This window comes from Hemicordylus capensis, chromosome 9 (assembly GCF_027244095.1).
Source record: "Hemicordylus capensis ecotype Gifberg chromosome 9, rHemCap1.1.pri, whole genome shotgun sequence".
Taxonomy (NCBI): Eukaryota; Metazoa; Chordata; class Lepidosauria; order Squamata; family Cordylidae; genus Hemicordylus; species Hemicordylus capensis.
Genome location: NC_069665.1, coordinates 6,933,525 through 6,947,869, shown reverse-complemented (window position 1 = coordinate 6,947,869; position 14,345 = coordinate 6,933,525). Strand labels below are relative to the sequence as shown.

Below are 14,345 nucleotides of genomic sequence, written 5' to 3'. Positions count from 1 at the left end.
TGTATTTCATTTGCTATTGATGGTTGTATGAGCAGATACAGACAATGTGCATCTGGTAGCCCCTCCTGGGACCCAGCCCAGGAGAATCTCTTCCACAGCTCCTCACATGGCTGCTTGACCCTCTTCGAGTGGTATCAGCCTCTTCTCTGCTTCTGATGAAGCTCTCCTGGCTTGTCCACTGGGTGGGTTTGATCTTCTCCCTTCTGCGCTCTCATGGCAGCACCCTCCGCGATCTCCCTGGCCCCCCTTTTTACCCCACTGGCCCAAACCCTCTCCTGGCTTATTGGTACAAATGTCCCCTCAGGCCCCAATCCATTGCCATCTCTGGAGGGAATTTCTCTCCTGAGCCGGGGTCTCCGGCATGGCAGGGATTCAGGAAGGACACATCCATTGGACAGCTCCGAGGGCAAAAGCTTCAGGACCTTGGCTAGCCCCAAACATGGTCCTAGAAGAGCTGGTTATAGCAACATAAGGGGAGGCTTCTGGGTGCTGCCCAGGTAGAGTGGATTGGCCCCTCTCCTCCCCTGGGGATGGCTCAGTTGCTTCAAGGGACCTTACTCAGTTTTCTCAGGTCTAGTTCTGGTGGGGCTGGGGACCTCGAATGGGGCTGACTAATCCTCTGGGGAATCGCCCGAGTCATAGAGTGAAGGAAGGGCTGTATCCTTGGGTCTTGGTGGGGGCTTATGGTTTATGGCTTATCTGATCTGACGAAATGTCCTTTCTAAGTAAAGTCCAAAGGAAAAGGTATGATAACGGAAAAGTGGCAACCCTGTCAATTCTGAGCATCAAATTTAACCTGAATCTCTCTGGCTTCTATATCGTGTGGGTGTCCAGCATATTATCTACCAAAAAGTATTGCATGCTTGCTTCAAGGAATACTGATGTGGGGGAAAAGATTAAGGAAAGCAGTGGAGTAAAGGAATCTGTAATTAAATACCGTTTTTCTCTGGTCAATTGAATTTAAGAATAAGAAAAAGACTACCACAAATGTATCAAGAACTTTGTTTAGAAGCCAATCCAATGAGTTGGCTAGTTAATCACTGATGGCCTCATCCATAGGGATGGGTGCTAACTGGTGCTAACCAATGAAACCTATTGTGGACTGAAAAGGTGAGCTCCATCCAGAGGCCAGGACCCCGGCAGCTGCAGAGAAGCGTGGCTTGTCCCCAGCCCCCAGCCCCAAAAAGACACAGAGACATAGTTTGGGTGAAAAGGGCCACAACTTTATTAACTAATCACAACCAAGCATGATGGACTGGATCCAAGGGGATTAGTCACCCCCCCAAACAACAGTGCGGGCCTAAGAAGGCCGGGTTAGGGCTCCTTGCCCTTCCCTGCACCTTTGAGGGCGACACACCCTGGCTCAGGAAACAGGCAAGTAACAGCTGCCCAATTCCTTCAAGGCCAACCCTTTAAGAAAGAGGGTCTGGATACTTCTTGAGATTCACCCACCCCGGACTGTTCAGCCCAAGGGTTGGTGAAGCCCTGAAGCTGGTTTCATGGCAAACTCTTCCCCCCTGGGCCGCACAAACCGCAAGGGAGCGATTGCCAACCCACCTCTGAAATATCCAAGGGTGCTCACCCATGTTCCATCCCTCAAACTCCACCCAGCCCGCACTGCTCCTGCCAGTGTGACCAGCCTAATTCTAACTCAAAACCCAAACGCAGAACGGAGTAGGCGAAAAAACCCCCAACAGTGGCCAATGCGTTGAGAGCCAAAAATTCCTACTCGGCCCCCGAAGGGCGACCAGTCACTAGACCCGCTCTGCTCCAGGGAAGGGAGGGAGGGGATGCTCGGCCCAAACGGAAGAGCTGGGGCGGGGAAAACCCAGCAACGGCCAAAGCCCCGCCCCCCAAACTGACCTGGGCAGCAGCAGAGAAGTCTGGCTTCGGTGTGGCTTGCTTCTCTTTCTTGGGGGCAGCTTGTCTGGCTCTTCGCAAAAGGACCTAAGCCAAATACAAAAGAAAGACATACTCTTGTCATCGAAGATGCAGAACTCTAGCCTTAACCTCTATACCAGAACCCTCAAACCAATCCGTGCTAGTGTTAAAACAACATCATTTAAAAAGTTATCAATACCAGAAGATAACAAGTACAAAGTTAAGATTTACTGATTTTAAAAATGGAGTTATACAAACTTGCGATCATATTTGGGGTGGGGGGGAGAGATGTAATATACTGTGAGTAAGCTGAATTCTTTTCATTCATTGCCGACATAAAATAGACTCAAGAAACATGAGAGGTTGAAGAAAGAGAATTGGGAATTGAGAATTGAGATCATGAAAAGAGCTTATAATAGAGAGAATAACAGCCACAGTTTTTCTCCCTGCTGTTGAAAAGGTGCTGCAATAAAGAATGGAATCCAGGAAAGCCTTAAAGGTCCAGCCGAAGGAGGAAGTGAAAGGACGGACCCTTTTAGAAAGTGGGTTAATTGCCCCGCCACCTTTTCCAAGGGCTGCTTCTGACAGAGCTATGATTGCTCAGGCAGCTTGTCAATCTACAGCAGGCCTCCAAAGCCCACATGTAGAAATATTCTGCTGCAACTGCATCCCTGGCCCCAATCCACCATCCCTCCAGCCACCAAAAGCCCAGGAGTCCCTTCCTGCCCCCTGCCGGCAGCAATCAGGGAAAGAAGAGCCCCCATCATTGCCCGTGAAGGAGAAGACCAGCTTTCCCTCTCAGGGCGGCAGGAGGAAGGGTGAAGACGGGCCCGTCAGAGTTCTCCCCACCAGGCCATCTCCAGTCCTGCTGCTTAGGAGGACACCCAGCGAGAGACGAGACTTGCCTCTCAGTGGCGCCAGGGGTAGCCAGACTGAAGGGAGATGTTCATTTCCTCCTCCCGCTCCACGAATTACTGCTTCCGTCCGGCTGATGTCCACTGAGCCGCCTCCTCCCTCGCTCTTTGTGCCCGCCGCCGCATCAGCTCCCGGACGGGCCGTTGCTCCTCCGTAATGGGCCGGGAGACTTCCAGGTGGGCCGGGGGCGTCCTCCAAGGGATGAACGTGTCCCCCTTGAACTCCTGCTCTGCTGTTGTTCTCTGGGGACCAGGTGGAAGGACCGGATGTTCCGTGGAGGCTTGGTGGGCAGGGAGGACGGGTCGGTGGGTTGGTGTGGGACCCCAAGGCTGTGGCTGTGGTTGAGGGGCCGGCGGGGGCTGGCCAAAGGTCCTCCCAGCAAGACTGTGCATCCGCAAGGTATTTGCCTGCGCAAGGGAGGAGGGCCGGAGCATGAAGGGACGGGATCCCGGCGGCCTCCACACTGGCGTTGATTGTGGGTGGGCCAGGGAGCTAGGGGGGAGGTTGGCCATCGGCATGGCTGCTGGCCTGGCCATGGAGCTGGGCGGTGCCTTCCCCGCTGGTCTGCTTGGCAGGGCTGCCAAAGGCCTTGGTGGTGGCTCGGCTATGCTTCCCGACGGTGGCCTTCCCATGGACATGGCTGGTGTCTTTTGGGGCACGCTCTGCCCAGGATGTCCCTCTGCACTCTTGGATTTTGCCGGGGGTCCCAGGGCATGGAACACCTGCACGGAGTCCCGCATCATTCTGGCCAGGCTGCTCCTCGGAGTCGGGGGCACAGTCTGGGCGGATCCACTGGACTCTGGCCCCACTTTCTTCCTCTTTGTGTCCCCAGCTTTGGCTTCAGGTGGTAGCAGCCGTGCTTTCCCCCTTCCTGGCAGGACCTGAGGCATTTTCAGCAGCTTCTGGCCTGGCATGATTCCTGCTGGTTTCCTTGGCAGATGGGGTTGGACGGCCAGCTCCAGATGGCAAGTGGGGATCTTCTGCATGGTTCTCCCTTCCTTGTGGTCAAGGGCTGCTTTGGCCGTCTCTCCAGATCTCCCCTCAGCCTTTGGGCTTCCCCGTGGCACCTTGGGTGCTGGCACGCTCTCTGCCCCTGCTGCCTTTGCCCTCTTTCCATTGTTCTCTGCAGGGAGTTTCCTGCCCACCAACTCCCCATATGAGCGGTCCTTGGCCTTTTTGGGCGCCAAGCAGATGGGGGGCAAAAAGTCAAAGAGCTGCAGCCTTGGCTTGGCACATTGGGTGTCCTTCTCTCCTGGGGCTACCAGGTGGGAAGCCGTTCCCTTGGCGAGCACTTTGGTTGTCTCTGGTGGAGGAGGCGAGAAGAGGAATTCCGGAAGCAACTGCTGCTTGGGAACAAGGAGCTTCTTCCGATTTGGAGGGCCCTTAGGGTGCAGCTGAATCTCCCCAGTGGGCGGGGCTATTCCTCCCTTGGCCATTCCTCGACCCTGCAGCTGGGGAGGAGATGGTGGGTGGCGCTCCTGGGTCCCTGCTAGAAAGGAAGAAGAAAAGTCAGTTGTTTGGGAAAAGACGGAGCAAGTCTGTAACTTCCAGGCAAGTTCTAATAATGAAAACATTTCAGTGGAGAAGAGTTGCAAAGGAATGGGCTCCCAAAGGCCGGATCTGGGCTCATTCTTTGTGGGCAGCTTTTCCCCATCCCAAGGCACAGATGCTGAGGGAGTGGCATTCCCCCCACCCACATCAGACCTCCACAGCACAAGGTTCTCGAAGGGCTGGTGGGGCCAGTCATGGGACTGTCCTTCCCCCACAATGGTGCACACCCACCTCTGTATGGTCCCAACTCTGGGATCTTCATTCTTGGGGCAGCACTGGTGCTGAAGCCTTCTGCTTTCTTAGTTGCAGTCTCCTTGATTTGGATGGCTAGTGGCTGCTCAGTGGCAGGAATCAAGACTGAAAGAGAAGGGCAGAGGATGACCAGGGGATGGGTCAGGATCAGATCCAGAGCCAGCCCTGCCGTGTGGTAAGGGGAGGTGGTGGATTTCCCCTGAGGGAGGGCGAGGGATAGGGATGTGTGAACCGGTTTGGATCTGAACCGGTTCGGATCCTAACCGGGGCGGTTCGGATCCGAACCGAACCAGCCCTCAGGTTCGGGCAGCAGGTTCAAATTTGAACCGAACTGGGGGTGGTTTGATTCGGACCGGTTCTGGCTGGTTTGGACCAGTTCGGACACCCAAAAATTGGTAGGATGGTAGCTGGCACCCAGGGGTACCTGTCACCCAAACCCCAAAGCAATCGGACACTCGTACAATTTTTTATGAATTTTTGAAAATTATTTTTATTTTTTTCTCATAGGATATAATGGGACTCGAACCAGGCCATTATTCCTTATTGTGGAGCACCCATGGATGCCAACAACCATGCAAACCCTGAAGCAATCAGACACCCCTATGATTTTTTATGCATATTTGAAATATTTTTAATTATTTTTCTCATTGAGTATAATGGGACCCGAACCAGTCCATATCCCCTATTGTGGAGGACCTAGGGGCACAAAAGCAGGGTGGGTGGTAGACAGACAGGGTGCCTACCACCCAAAAAATCCCAAGGCAATTGGACACTCCTCTGATTATTGGTGAATTGTTAAAGTATTTTTGAATTCCTCATAGAGAATAATTAGGATTTCAGCAAATTATAGCTTCCCGTCGGGGGAGAAAGGGGTGTCGTAGAGTGGAGTGTGGTGGCTGGTAGTTCCTAGGTGGGCAAGGAAGCTATCAGAATTACTTGAAAGGAATTGGGCAAAGGGGTGGTTTTTAAGTGATTTTTGAAGTTTACGCGTCTTTAAGGTTTTTCTCCATAAAGAAGCATGGAGGTGTCAGCAAATGTATAGCTTCACTTTGGGGGCAAAGGGGTGGCCTAGAGCAGTGTGGGGTTGGTGGTAGTTCCAGGTAGGGGCAAGGAAGCTACCTGAATTTTTTCAAAGGATTTGGGCAGAGGGCTGATTTTTGGTTAATTGTTGAAGTTTACGCGTCTTTAAGGTTTTTCCTCATAAGAAGTTATAATGGAGCTTTCAGCAGCCCCATAATTGCACTTGGGTTGTGCTGGGGTGGCCCAGAGCGAGTGGTGGTGTAGTGCACATAGGGTGCCAACCACCCCCATGGGTTTCTAACCCATGGGGTACAGCGTTCTGTTGTTTCTGAGGTATTGAGTGTGGATTCTATGATAACAAATCAGATTTTCAATGAGACACCATGAATCCACTCTAATATGCTATCATAGAATCCATGAGGGGCAGTGGTGGGAGAGCTGTCTATGGGGAGAATTGTTGGCCCTCTTGGCAAAGAGCCGAGGAATGCTTCTTGATCTTCTTCCTCCCTGGAGAAGATTAGGGCTCCGAAGAATATATTTCGAAGACCATGGCCTCAGGAGAAGGATTGCTCCAGACACATGGGAAGGACACAGGGAGCCCTAGGCGGCAGGACGCCCCTTTCCCAGCATCAGCACACACCTCTGGACGCACGTCGAATGTCCATTGGCTTGCCGCTCCTGGGCTGATCCGGTGGGGCTGGCCGGAACCCCCCAGCGGCAGCGGTGGTGGTGCTGCCTTCTGATTGCAGCCGGTGGGCCAGCAGGACCAGATTCCTCTTGTGCGCCGGGTCCGCCCTGGCCGGCTGGGCCAGAGATGTTCTTGCAGCAGGAGGGATGGGGGCAAGCTGGGCCAGAGATGTTGTCTCCGCAGGAGGGATGGGGGCAAGCGTGGCATGTCTGTAGCCAGGAGCCTCCCTCACCCTATGCAAGAGTGGTGGGAACTCTTCCGGCTCTGGAGGTCGCAGCTGGCCAATGGATGGATGGCCAAACAATTGGGCCATGGGGCCCGCAGTGGGACGGCTGGGGGCCAGCGGCCCAAAGAAGGGTCCGGGGAGATGGTAGGGGGATGCCGCCGGCAAGCCAGGCCACTGGTGCCCCCGCTGTGGCTTCTGCAGATCTCCCTCTGCTGGCTCGCTGTGGTCCCTGCTGTCCCTCCCTTCGATGGATTGAAGGGAGAGGTCAGAGACAGAGGACCGCATGGAGGTGGAACCAATGGTCGCCGTCGGTGTCTCGAGGAAGCTGCTGGGCGAACCTCCTCCTTCCCCGGCCGAGCTCGCGCTCGTACAGGCAGAGCCAGCAGATGGCCTCTTTTCAGTCGACTCATCTGTAAGAAAAAGGAAGGGGGCACCTTGATTTCTGTCATTCCTACAACAGCCCTGCAAAGGAGGCCCAACTTACGCCTTTCTGATGGGAAGGGAAGAGGCAACTACCCAATTTCCCCGAGGCCTCCCTCTGAACCCATGGCTTCAGTCACTTGGAAGGAGGCACCCACCTCCCTGCTGGGACGCTCGGAGTATTGTACCACTCTTCAGGTGAGGAAGCCCAACAACCCTGATGTGGAGAACTAGCGGCACTCATGCCCCGCTCTGCCTCTTAGTCCTGGAGGACTTCCAGAGGGGCTCCTGCATCTCATTGAGTTTGAGCAGGCCAGATTAGATGGATGATGTGCATGCAGCTGCCACAGTCAGGGCTCTCGTCTCTCCCCAGCCATGGTCTACAATAAAAAAGAGTCGATCTCCAAGGCCTGGGGTTCCCCCAACTCCAAGTCTGTGTTACTCAGGGCTGCTCTACATTGGCCCTCCTGTAGATGTAGGCCTACAGTTCCCATAAACCCCGGCTATTGGCCTCTGTGGCTGGGGATTGAACAACATCTGGGCATCCCTGTGAGAGGGAACACTGCCCCCTACCGCCTCTGTTATGCATGGTCACCCCTACTGGCAAAATTTAGATTGTTGACTTCCTTGTCTCGTGCCTGTAAGACTTTGGAAGGGGCCATTGATGTTTCCAGATAAGAATGAACTATATTAAAAGGCTGGGGAAAGGGGATAACCTCTTTGGACAGAAGGTAGAACAAACAGGAACAGGAAGGTGTGGTCTAAAATAAGATAAAGGAAAGCAAGGGAAATGTGACCCAAGAGCAGACACAGGGCACAATCCATCCAAATGAGTTGCCACCGAGTCCCTCCTTTATTCTACCAAGAAAACCACATGGCTTTGTGGTCTCCAGGAATCGACACCAACTCACAACCTTCCCTTTCTTTTTCCTCCTGGATGGCACAATTTCCTACCTGCCATGATGACTGTCAACGTCTAAAGAAGTCCACTGGATAACTAAAACAACAACGATGACAAGAAGATGATCTCTCTGGTGAGAGCAGACCAGGCAATTTCTCCAGTGAGAGGAGCCTGCTGTCCGTACTCGTCCTTAACCGTTGGAAAGTCGGTTAGGGAGTGGGCAACTGAAGCCCGATGATGCGTCATTGTTTATCGCGGTCCCTATGGCAACCTGCAGCTGGTGGGGTGGGGGTCAGAAGAATGTCGGAAGCGGGTCGTGATGATGCAAGATGATGTCATGGCCATCTTCACACAGGCTCTCTACCAATATCAAACCATCGATCAAACCATCCATCTTCTTCACTTAGACGTTCAGAAGGGGAGACCAGACCCAAGTTCCGCAGAGTCCATTTCAAGTCTATTTGGCCACTGGAAGCCTCTTTGGGGCTTGAATGGAAGTCCAGCCATGCTCTCAGGTTTCTTCTTTGGCATCAATCAATCAATCAATCAATCAATTATATTTTGCCCCATCCCTCCAGTACACTTCTGCTTGGGGTGGCTCAGGTTAGTAAAATAGATATAATCTAAAGTAAAAGATTAATAAAATTGAAGAAGTGAAAAGACCAAGCTAAAACCACATTTATAATGACAGATTTTAAAAGTTTCACATTAAAGGTTATTAATAAACAGCTAAAAACTAAGAACTAAAAAATTAAAGGACCTACCAGACTATAAGCAGCAGATAAGACATTAAAACGCATCTTTTAAAAGATGTTATTGGGTATGGTTTTTTTTAAACACTGAGGGAGTGAGCATGGCAAAGCTCTTCCAGGAGGGCATTCCAAACCGAGGGGCCACAACTGAGAAGACCCTTTCTCTAGTCCCCACCAAGTGGACCTCTGTTAGTGGTGGGGCCATGAATTAGGGCTGACAGGATAAGCAGAGGATCCTGAAAAGTTCACATGGGTGAATGCGGTCTGACAGGTATCCCGGCCCCAAGGTGTCTAGGGCTTTAAAGGCACACCTTGAATCTAGCCTGCAAGCAGGCTGTTAACCAGTGAGCTGGCATTCCAGGAGGGCATTCCAAACCGAGGGGCCACAACCGAGAAGACAATTGAGAAGACCGAGAAGACCCTGTCTCTAGTCCCCACCAACTGGATTGCTGTTAGGTGGGTCAAACACTCATGATGTGACTTGCACCCAAGAGTTTCTACAGGTAGATCTAACTGTCTAATGATGATGTCATCCACCCCAAATGACCCCAATCTGATAGGGACATCGGAAGCTGTCTTGTACTGAGTCAGACCACTGATCCATCTAACTCAGTATCATCTACGCTGACTGGCAGCATCTTTCCAAGGTTCCAAATGCCGGTGAGAGAATCTGGATAGGTGCATCCATCTGACCCTTTTCTCACTTCCCATCTGACCACTCCCCTCTTCTCCTACCTAGCTTTTGGAGTTCACACAACCCTGGTTCGGGAGTGCACCTGGCTCTCTTACCTTGGCTGGGTGCTCCACCTACACAGGTGGTTGGGGATCATGTGACCTAGCTTACTCTCTCAAACAGAAGTAGTTGACTGCCGTAGTCACTTTAGCAATAAATACCCCACTTCTGTCTGCACTGTTTCCTTTGTCAATTCCCTTCTGAGCTTGGCAGTGTGGAAAAGAAGGACTGTACCACTTAGGGTTACCATATTCAAGCTCCCCAAATCCAGGTGCCCTAATTTGCATATTTTGCAAATTAGGTGGCAACTAATTTGCTATTTATTTATTTATTTATTTATGTGACAGATTTGTATACCCTCCTTTTCTGCCCTTCCATGTGATTGGATCCAGAGTAAATCCGGGCAATCCAGGCAATGCATTTGAAATCCACATAAATCCAGGTGGAATTTCGCAGCCAGAATTTGGGAGGGTACCCTAAATTCCAGGGTGTATAAACACACGGAAGTTCAGTGCGGCAGGGGAAACCATGTGGCTAAATGGATTGTAATTGTAGAGCACAAGAATGAAGAGCTCTTCACCACCTTATTTCCCACCAGAGAGCAGAGAACACAAGTCTTTCTTTGGGATATAGATCAATATTTAGTGACCATGTAATATTCAGCCTCATGAAAGACATGTGCTCCACCAGCCTAACAGCTTTGTGACTATGCATTGACTGTTTTATTAATATAATAGCTTTTATGATGTTTATATTTCTACAATTTTATAGCTTCATCACCTAGTATCTGTTGTTGCAGTTCTATCACTGCAACAGCATGGAGCCAGCGTGGTGTAGTGGTTAGAGTGCTGGACTAGGAGCAGGGAGACCCGAGTTCAAATCCCCATTCAGCCATACTTGCTGGGTGACTCTGGGCCAGTCACTTCTCTCTCAGCCTCACCTACTTCACAGGGTTGTTGTGAAAGAGAAACCCAAGTATGTAGTGGGCTCCTTGGGCTCCTTGGAGGAAGAGCGGGATACAAATGTAATAATAATAATAATATAATAAATAATAATATTATTAAATAATATATAATAATTAATAATATAAGAATAAACTTATGTTTTTATGCCTCTTCTGCTTTGATACAAATGTTTTAACGTGGTTTTTAAAGCCTGTACAGTCTTTCTACTTCTACAATTTCATAACTACACTATCTTTTTTAAAAAAATTAATTTTATTACTTGTATCTGTGTCTACGTTGTTGTTGTAAGCTGCCCGGAGCAGTATTGCACTGGAGGGGCAGGGTATAAATATTTTAAACAAATACATAATGAATCAATCTGCAGGTTACTGATTTATTATTTGGGGGCAGAATAAATAAACTTAATATAATAGTTGATATATAATGTTTATACTACTGCAGCTTTATAGCTTCGTAGCCCAGTATTTGCTGTTTGTTGTCATGTTACTTATGCCTTCTATGCCTCCCCTGCCTTTCTAACCTGATTTTAAAGCTCTCACCGCCTTTATAGTTCTACACTGTCATAGCTGTACTATTTGCAAGGTTGCTGTTATGCCTCTCATGCCTCCTAAAGGTAAAGTGTGCCGTCAGGTCGATTTCGACTCCTGTGCTTGTCTTTGGTAGAATACAGGAGGAGTTGACCATTGCCTCCTCCCGCGCAGTATGAGATGATGAACTGGGACACAGCTGATCTGCTTGTCTCATTTAAATGGGTGATGGGCTGGTTCAGACGATAATCTGCTGGCCCTCCAAGACGTGAGGGTGGACCGTGGGTGTGTAAGCCTCCTCCTCATCTTTGCGGCCACCTCCTGCAGAGGAATTGGTTTATCCAAACCACCCCTCAGCGCACAGGTGATATAATCCTTTGAAGCAGTTGTGTTGCAGTACTTATAGGCAGTGTTTTGATTTAGTATTTTATCCATGTGCTAAGGGGTGGTTCAGATGACTCATGCACACACAGTTAGCTCGTTGGCATGCCAGAGAGTGGAAGGAGATCATGCACACCACGCATGAGCGGACCAGTAGATGTACTGTCTGAACTGGCTTTATGTCTCACTAATATGCATGCAGAGTCCAGGAATTACTGCACAGAGAAGCTTCCATTTTCGAGGCCTCGCAATTCCAGCCATTTTGCTTCTTCCTTTGGTTCTTGACCACTGTCCTGGCCATCTGCTGTGCAACCTCATGCAGAAAAATCACTTTCTGTGTCCCAAAGTGTGTGTGATGTGGTGGTGGTTCTCCACATAGGAAGCCGCCATATACTGAGTCAAACCATTGGTCCATTTAGCTCAGTATTGTCTACAATCAGCTATTTTTGCAAAGGTACAGGCAGGAGTTTCTCTCAGCACTATCTGGAGGGAACGTGGAACCTTCTCCATGCAAGCAGGAAGATGCTCTTCCCGTGCGGTCCCATCCCCTAAAGGGAGTATCTTACAGTGTTCACACTTGTAGTCTCCCATTCAAATGCAAATTGCATTCCATGTTCCAAAACCTGTGTTTTTTGTGTTTCATTTTGTTTTTTAAGGCTTTGTTTTGTTTTAGCAACTTTTGGGACCATGTGCTTTTTGCCTTGATGGTTCCACAATACATGCAAATGCAGCCAGCATTTGAGCAAAACTGAATGAGGAATAATGTAACTGCAAAACTTGGTGTATTCTCTGAGCTCAAATAAGGCGAATGTTTGGATTCTGCTCCCCAGGGCTAGTGATGTTCATGATAAAATGGCCCTAGGAAGGGCTGGCATCGTAAAGTGGCCTGCTAGATGCAACTGAAGAGATGGGGTTGCCATAATAAACATCATCCTTGTTTCCACTTCCCCCCTTTCTCCTGTCATCTAAGCTGAAACTGTCTGGCTGTCACCCAGACTATCTTGCTGAACGGTATTACTCTGAAGGGCTACATAATTTCCGTAGGACTACTCAGAAGTAATTTAGTCTGGCTGTCAGCCCGCATGCATTGTCATGTCCCCATGCAGAGAGTGCCTTCCTCTTGGATCGCCACATGTCATGTAGCTTCAAAGGCACAAAACCTGTGTTGGGACTGGGGCGCCTCTGCAGTGGGTGGGTGGCTGCAGATGGCAAACCCAAACAAAGGTGCCTTTTTCAAGCATCTGTAATCTAAGTATCAGTTGATGAATCACGACGACCATCTTCATAGCTTTTCGAATGGATTTGCATTGAGGGTTTGCTGCCTCTGATCCCCAAATATTATTTCCAGCAAGAGATCTCCCTCCGTTTTGTCTCCCCTCTTCCCTGCTCTGTTTGATCTAAATTTGTCTCCTTCCCACGCAGGGTGAACCAGCATCTCTCCTTCTACTACTGTACATTAATTATACAGGCACTGCAAGATCATGAAAATCTTCTTGCTGACAACCCTTTTATTTATTTATTATTTATTTTTATGCCGGAGGATCAAATTTCATTTCAAGAGCAATGCTGCCCTTGTCTTCTGGCTTGGATCCCTAGCTCCCCTGGGCTCAGCCATGTGCTCTTGTATCATGTTACTTCTTCCTTGCTTGCCTCCTTTTTATGTTGCAGATGGGGGCAGGTATATGCCACAGCCCTTCTGCTGCAGTTAGGTTATATTTGTTTGTTTCACTTTGATTGCTCCCTTCCTGCTGCTTATTGTCGCTCATTTGCTCCTCTGCTGCTTCGGCTTGTTGGCAGTACATCTGCAGAAAAACCAGCAAAGGAATAATGAAATATCAGTGTGCCAGTTAAAGCATCCAGTAGGGATGCCTCCTTGCAAATAAACCCCTCACATGTGGGCACAGCAGTGTGTCTTATCGCAGTAGGAAATGCTACTCTTGATGGTGTCTGTCTAGGCATTGCAATGGACACTTGCAAGAAAGTCAGTGTTAATGGAAGGCAGTGTCCGAATGCAAGACAGGAGCCTGATTCAGACATTATGCTGTTCAAGTGTACAGATGTCTGCACATGTGTTTGTGTGAATGACTATACCCGCATTCATTTAAAAAGTGAACCTGGATACAGGCCCTTCAAATGCATGATACAGAGAGGAAGTGTACCTCTGTACCTGCGTTCATGTGAATGACTGGACCTGTGTACCGATCTGTGGTACACTCGTATGAGTGTTGAAGATAACGTGTGAATGGGCCTAGAGATGTAGCTAAAATTGAACAAGGGGGATCAATGCCTATGCTCAGCAAGGTGAGAGTTTGCTCTCTGCTCTTCCCTCTCAAAGCTTCATTTTTTTGTCCTAAGTCACATTCCAGCCTTGTTGTGCCCCTGATGACAGAGACGGCAGAAAAGCCTGTTGAGCCATCCACCAGGGCGGTCCTGTCGTGAGGCGAGGCGGTCATCTCAGGTGGCAGATTATTGGAGCAACAATGTTTTGGCCCCCATTGAGGAATACGCAGTGTCCAAAGCCATTGATAAAGATCAGAATTCTTAGCAATTGCCAATTGACTTAAGTCAGAGGATGTCAAACTAGGGCCCCAAGCTGTTGTCGGACTACAGCTTCCATCATCCATGATGGCTGGGGGTAATGGGATTTGTAGTGCAACAACTCTAGTTTGGCAGCCCCTGAGCTAAGTGAATACAGACTGTTCTTTCCCAGGTGCTAGCTTACCAAAGTGTCCCAAATTATTTGCTTTTTGTCCCTTTGCGGAGAGGGGGGCAAGGAGTGGAATCTTACCACTCCCCCAGATCTCTGAGGAGGTGCAGAAATGAGATTCTACGCATGAGCAGAATGATATAGACTACCAACTCACAAAGTGGTTATAACTGTGTGATTTGGGTGGGTTGATCGAGTTTCTTGACTGAGGTTTACCTGGACAGGGGTGCAAAATGGACATCAAAGGTAGGAACACAGGAAACAGAATCAGACCCTTGGTCCATCTCACTCAGTATTGTCTACACTGGCTGGCAGCAGCTTCTCTAAGGTTTCAGGCAGGAGTCTTTCTCAGCCCTACCTGGAGATGCTGCCAGGGATTGAACCTGGGACCTTCTGCATGCAAAGCAGACGTTCTTCCACTGAGCT

The 14,345-nt window shown here is 49.7% G+C and overlaps 2 protein-coding genes across 3 annotated transcripts in view; one reads left to right on the top strand and one right to left on the bottom strand.

The window, feature by feature from the left end:
• The window catches only part of NECAB2 (N-terminal EF-hand calcium binding protein 2), a 215,989-nt gene that overhangs the window by 21,653 nt on the left and 179,991 nt on the right, over positions 1–14,345 (top strand). The window lies entirely within an intron of this gene.
• On the bottom strand, positions 1,202–8,099 carry LOC128334365 (nascent polypeptide-associated complex subunit alpha, muscle-specific form-like). Of its 2 annotated transcripts, none has more exons than XM_053271117.1 (5): positions 7,908–8,099; positions 6,260–6,943; positions 4,579–4,704; positions 2,787–4,285; positions 1,202–1,947 (listed from the first exon to the last, which is right to left on the bottom strand). In XM_053271117.1, the coding sequence occupies exons 1-4, from the start codon at positions 7,912–7,914 to the stop codon at positions 2,853–2,855; spliced, it is 2,250 nt and encodes a 749-aa protein (XP_053127092.1). In that variant the 5' UTR covers positions 7,915–8,099; the 3' UTR covers positions 1,202–1,947; positions 2,787–2,852. The 2 variants fall into 2 exon arrangements, with proteins under 2 accessions (XP_053127092.1, XP_053127093.1); XM_053271118.1 differs by having other exon boundaries at positions 2,787–4,282.